This window comes from Camelina sativa, chromosome 5, assembly GCF_000633955.1.
Source record: "Camelina sativa cultivar DH55 chromosome 5, Cs, whole genome shotgun sequence".
Classification (NCBI taxonomy): domain Eukaryota; kingdom Viridiplantae; phylum Streptophyta; class Magnoliopsida; order Brassicales; family Brassicaceae; genus Camelina; species Camelina sativa.
The window spans coordinates 19,503,042-19,509,769 of NC_025689.1; the positions used below are offsets into that span (position 1 = coordinate 19,503,042).

The 6,728-nt window shown below is 34.9% G+C and overlaps 1 protein-coding gene and 1 pseudogene across 1 annotated transcript in view; one reads left to right on the forward strand and one right to left on the reverse strand.

Moving 5' to 3' along the window:
* On the forward strand, window positions 3,381-4,521 carry LOC104789403 (annotated as a pseudogene).
* LOC104787246 (transcription factor TCP8-like) overlaps window positions 5,011-6,728 on the reverse strand; it is a 3,483-nt gene continuing 1,765 nt past the window's right edge. The window contains exon 2 of the mRNA XM_010512782.2: window positions 5,011-6,717. Coding sequence (XP_010511084.1) covers window positions 5,561-6,717 — 1,157 coding nt within the window. The 3' untranslated portion in view covers window positions 5,011-5,560. The remainder of the gene's footprint in view (window positions 6,718-6,728) is intronic.

Sequence of the window (6,728 nt, forward strand, 5' to 3'; positions counted from 1 at the left end):
TCGACACTCGCTAAAGTCCCGAGCCGTCCTCGCGTTGGTGTCGACCGACACCCCAACTGGTGTCGACCGACACCGATGCCGAGCAGCGATTTCCCTCGATCAGAAACTCCGAATCTCGCCTCCAAGCTTCTCCAATCCGCTCCTTGCACTCCCAGAAGCCAAACCCAGCCCAGACAGCAACGAAATATCATAGAGAACTCAAAGAAACAACCACATAAGCACCAAATCACATAGAATCTAGAGATCTTAGCTTAGATAAGCCATGGTCATGCACTCACCTCAAGAACAAGAAGTTTGGATTGAGAAACGTGGAAAGCAACACCTCCAGAAGCTTCCCCTTCGATTCCAGCAACAGCTAACCCTCCTACAGCCTCAGATCTCTCCAAAATCACCAAGAACAAACCCAGAAAAATCTCAGGAACGTTTTCTCTCTGACTCTCTCTTTTTCTCTCTAAGCGGCGACCAACAAAAAAATGAGACTCTGAAACCCTTGATTCGTCCTTAGACCCTTAACACACGATTTAGGGATTTAATTGAACCAAACCGAACCAATCAGCAATTAAATCAAACCCGACCAAACCGGAAAAACATGGTGTCAATCGATGCCACCAAGGGTGTCGATCGACACCCACACCAAAATTACAAAAATTGGTTCGCGGATGTTACATTTGACTTCATCATTACTGATACTAGTAGAAATTTCTTCTAAACTCTAAACTTCTAACATCTATCATTTTTAACTAAACTCTAAACTTAGCAATTACAATAGACAAGATTATAAATTAAGAAAATTCTTTAAAAATATGAATGATAACAAAAGTATCTTATTTTGTAATACATAATTTTCAAAATTATGAAAATTAAGAATCTCTTCATAAATATAAATTTTATTAATTTATCGATAAATTAATAATTATTAATTTATCGATAAATTAAAACCTCTTTAAATTAATAAAATTTCATGGTCCCGACCTTATTAATTTATAGAGGTTCTACTGTATTTGAAACAGTTAATATTTGTATAAACTCATTTTCATGGGTTATACATACAAACGCACTGGTATAAAATATAGCATGGGTAATAAATAACATAAATATTGTGACTAAGATATAAAATCTATTAGGATTTATGAATTATGATCTAAACTAAAGCTTTTATATTAAAACTAAAGCTTTCCAAAATTATGATATTAATATCTAAATCTTTAATTATCGGAAATTGATTTTGTCCAAAATTATAATTACTAAAAGGACATTATAATTACTAAAATATTGATAAATGATATTTATATACAATTACTAAAAGAATATTGCATAAATGTCAATATATTTTTTAGTACATAAAATATCATTTAAATTTAGTGAATATAAAAACTAATGTATGTAATTTTGCGAAAAAATTTAAAGAATTTAATAATTAAAAAGTGAGGACATGTGTTGAAAATATACGCTGCCAAATGTCGTCGTGTTATGCAAAGTTAGGAGAAAACCTTCTCATATTATATAAGATATATGTTGTAATCATATATGAGATAAATAACCTTTTTTTTGGTCAACCACTGGGCGACAACAAGTCGATCTATTAGTCAAATCCCTACATTCATAGGGAAACAAGACTCGATTTGTGGTATGATGGTGTCTTTTACAATTGGACTTACCATTGACTGCTGCACTAAGGTCACTTCAGAATAATAATTTTAATACTTTTCCAACTAATTTTTAATAAAACTATACATATACTTTCATACATTAATCCAAAATTCATATAAGCTCTTTAATTTTTCCTCATTTTTTATGTTATCCTGATAATCAGAAGAAAAAAATAAAATTAAAAGTAAATTTAATAATTCCAAGAAAATGTAAGAAGAACATATGCATAATACACAAACATATGCTCTAAGTTACATAAACATATTGATTTTTTTTGAAAAAACATTTGCCTAATAACTTAACTCTGACCAAAAAAGAGAGAGAAAATATAAAATTATTTACATAATAGTCTAATATCTTTACTTTATAATATGAAATATCCTTGACGCTATCAAGATTGATAGGGATGAGTTTTCTTCTTTCCCTTTATCTTTTATTTCGCGTAATGTTAATGTACATGCGGACTTCTTGGCACGCCAACGTGTACCTCTCCGCATAATGTTTTATTTAACAAATTTTCTACATAATTGATTCGTTTGAGCTAATTTTATTGTTGTCAAAAAAAAAAAACATCCTCATAAAAAGGAGAACACGTCATAAGATGTTTATTTTTTTACAAAAAAAAAACCTTTAACAATAGAACGAAGTTTAACTAATGCTAATATGTTATTGTATTGGAAAAAACTATTTTGCTATGAGACAATTTAGTTACTTATATAGGGGTGAGTGTTTCAAATCATTTTTTTATTAGGAATAATAATTGACTGTATCATTTCTTTAATTTTGGTATTATATTAGTTAATTGTATAATTTGTTTAATTCTTTTTCTTGTAGAATTAGTAACTAAAGTTATAATTAGTATTAATTTTTCATATATGTAGTATTTATATTCTTAAAATTGTTTTAGTTTTTCAGTTTTTTAATAATTATCTTTTAGTTTTTAAAAATTAAATATTAGATTACACATGAAAAAAATCTCAAATTAATAAAATTGACACATGTCGCGAGTACTAACTTTGAAAACCAAGATTTATGTAATAAGATATTTAAAAAAATTCTTATTTCATTCTCCACATGTTTAATAATTTTTACTCTTTTTAAAAATAAATATATTAACAAAAAAAATTCCAATAGAATTAGGTTAATAATTTAAAATTTACTTTTATGTTTATTAAATAGATAAACAAATTTCTTTAACTTTTTACTTATGGATAGATTTTTTTTAATTGATATATTAAGACTTATATATTTTTATAAATCTATATTGACGTGTATCATGATTTTGTTAAGGATTAAAGTAAGAGAAATTCCTTTAAATACCACTAAAAAAGTTTTTTTTCCAAAAATACCACATTTTAGTTTTTTTTTCTAAAAATACCACAAAAGTTTTTTTTTTCCAAAATTACCACTAACACAAAAAATTAAATTTTAAGCATGTAGAATTTTTTTTTTTATGTTTGGGTTGACAAATTTAGTTTTAGGGTTTAGTTTTTAGGGGTAGGGTTTAGTATTTATAATTTAAGAATTAGTTTTTAGTATTAGAACTTTAGTTCAATTATGTGGTATTTTTGGAAAAAAATACATTTTAGTGGTAGTTTTGGAAAAAAACTAAATTGTGGTATTTTTGGAATAAAAACCTATTTTAGTGGTATTTATGACAATTCCCTTAAAGTAATATATAAGTCTGAAAGACAATAATTCTTACATTAAAATTAAAAAAAAAAACCCTAATGTCGCCGAGAAAGCTTCCATTAGATCTGGAAGAAGAGATACTCTTTCGAGTTCCACCTCGATCTCTCGTTCGTTTCAGATCCGTTTGCAAAGGATGGGATACTCTTTTCAACGATAAGATATTCGCCAACAGAAACTTTGCTTTCGGTCGTCCAGAAATATTGTTAAAGACACATACCCATATGTATTCGATAAGCGTCGATCTCAACAACGACGACCCAACTATAAAAGTAACTGATTTACGCTTTGTTGCGTTACGCGATCGTCGTCGTTATGATCTCGTGGGGACCTGCGATGGTTACTTCTTCTTGTATAACTCTGATCATAAAGGCGTAAACGTGAACGTGGTTTCGAATCCATGGTTGAGACAGACTAAATGGATTACCCCGGGTGGGACTCAGCATGGCAAGATCTTGGGTTACGATGGTAGTAGCCCCGAAAAGAGTTTCAAGAGTTTTGGGATGATGAATACTCGTCAAAATATTTATAAAATTACTAGGAAAGTTGCAGTCTTCGAATTCGCAACCAATGCGTGGAACGTTACTCATCGTACCACTCCACGTTTTCTCGAAGAAGAGATACTAGTAGATGAATATCACTGTAGGGTCTCCCTAAAAGGAAATTTGTACTGGACAGCTTATCCAAACTGGTCATCAGTATTTCATCCGAATGTTCGATTTTTCGAAAGAGGTAGCAAAGACCTTTTGTATTCTACCGTTTAAGGGGAAACATAGTTCTTCCCATACTCGTGGCCTTGCGATTTACAAGGGAGATAGGCTTTCAGTGTTACAACAATGCACAAGAAGAAGAGAGGTTAAGATTTGGGTGACAGAGAAGAAGATTGGCAATGGGGATAATGGAGAGGACGTGGTGTGGATTAAGTTCATGACTATCTCAATACCTCATTTCCCCATGGTTTGCAACAATAGCTCTTCAAGTTACTTCGTCGATGATACTGTCTTTGGAAAGACCTTCGTTACGTGTTTTCTTGGCAAGAAACCTAAACAAGCTTGGGTCTATATTGTGATGGGAGATATGTGCAAAAAGATTAAGATAGAAGAAGTGACACATCAGCAGTTTCAATCCTGTGTCTATGTTCCTAGTTTGATCCCCAAGATTTTCTTGAGAGACTTTCGCTAAAGCTACGCAACCAAGAAGAATTTTTTTACAAGTTCGATCTGCTTCTTCCTTGTTTTATTTATTTGATCACCATGAGTAGTTAGTTTGCTTTTGTTATATATCATCTTTTCACTATATCACATATATATAATTTTTTCCGATAAAGGTTCAACTCAAGATAGAACCACAATTTGTTTGGGGCTAATGCAGTTAATTAATTAATAGAGGTTTTGTTTGAAATCTAGTTCGTGAGCCTGGCAAGACATATATATATATACAAAGTAGTTTAAAATCTAGTTTGTGAGGCTGCATAAACAAGTCCACGAAAGCACGAACCGAGAACAAAAATCATATATGCAAAAGTAGTGCTCCAACCGGTCAAAGATGTTCAGCCATGACACAACCTGTGGACCATATGTCTACTGCACTTGTGTACTCAGTGGCTCCAAAGTTGAGCTCTGGGGCACGAGATAGTCACGAATGTAAGATAAATTGGCTTCTCCTTTTTCACCTGACACGATATATTTTAGGCATAGACTAGAAAAACTGTAATATCCTTGTGCCAGAGTGGCATAGACCTTGGTCGAAAAAGAATGTATAAAATCCGGAAGCTTTAAACTCATGTCCTCAAGGTAGTACCCTAGTGGATGAGTTTCACATCCTTGTGCTCTTTGACTGTTTGCTAGTATGTATACAAAGTTCTCAAATTGAGGGAAAAACAGAGACAAGAATTGCGATTAATTTATGCAAATCATTTTTTTTTTTTTTTTCAAATGCAAAATAAGTCCTACAAAAATATAAGAAACTCAACAATGAAAAAAGAGAAATAGAAAAACAAATCACGGGTCCTATCATTCCTTCCTACTATACAATGAAAACATTCTCTACCCACGAGAGTCCATTTGGACCCAAACCTAACAATTTCTTCACACAAAAGACAAGACTACTAAACAACAACACACAAATGTCACAGCGAGCAATCAAACGCAACCCGCTACAAAACGCTTAAAATTAATCTTACCAATTTCAAATAATCTCATAAGATTAGTTTTACATCAACTCACTCAGAGCTATTGGAGTTCTCCTCTCTGCATTCCTCATCATGTTCACTCTGTTGCGGCTTCTCTTGATGCTCCACCGCTTGTTCCGCATTCCCGTTTTCGTTTCCGCCTCTCGAATAAGCCGCGTTCAAAGCGGCTAACATCCCGAGATTCGAGTCCGGCATGCTTAGACCTAAGTTCTGAGTCGGCTGCGGCTGAGCTACAAACGAGCCTAGTTGAAGAGGACTCCCTCTATACTGATCCATCGGAAAACTAAACCATGTTCCCGCCATAAAATGAGTCGCAGCTCCAGCTCCGGCAGAGTTCACAAATGGCCACATAGGAGCACGGTGGCCCGCAGTGTTGTTGTTGTTATTGCTACTACTCTCCATCTGATTACCGGGTGGCACCGGAAGCATCCAAAAAGTGTTCCCACCGCTCGACCTACTGGTCGTCGGAGCAACCGCCCACATCGGCGCCGCCGCAGGATCCGGAGTTTCACTTTCTTTTAAAGACTTACTCTCGTTCTGTTTCCTATCATCATCATCTTCCTTAGACAAATCAACCGATCTATACCGTTTCCTGGAGTAATTCTCACCGTCAGGAATCGTTTCCACCGGAGCTTGATTCTGATGGTGGTGGTGGTGCTGTTGAAGATGATGATGAAACCCTAATAGCGGCGTCGCATGAGCCGCCGCAGCAAACGCACCTCCTTGTTCATCAAACTGATGTTGCTGATGTTGGTGGTGATGAGTCAATCCAAGAGCACCATAAAGCGGCACAGATTTAGACGGCGGCGCCGAAAGAGTCGATCCGCTGCTACGAAGCGAAACACTGAGAGTAGAAAAGTTGGCCGGAATAGTACCAGTACCTGTAGCAGCAACAATCGCCGGCTCAGCTTGTTGAAGAAGCCATTCAATAGTTTCACCATCAGATTTATGACCTAACTCTCTCGTCAACTGAAAAACCCTAGCCGCACAAAGCGCCGGCATACGAATCCGCCGTCCTCTTCCGTCGACTTTTGTGTGACGGTCTTTAGTCGAACGCTTCGTTGTAGTCGCCGCCACAGCAGACGTTGTTGTTGTTGTTGTTGTTGTTGAGAGTGTTGAGTCTTCTAAGGGTGTAGATCTGGGGACGATTGTGAGAGATGCGTCAACTAGTTGTCTTGCTCCTCCACCTAATCCGGTG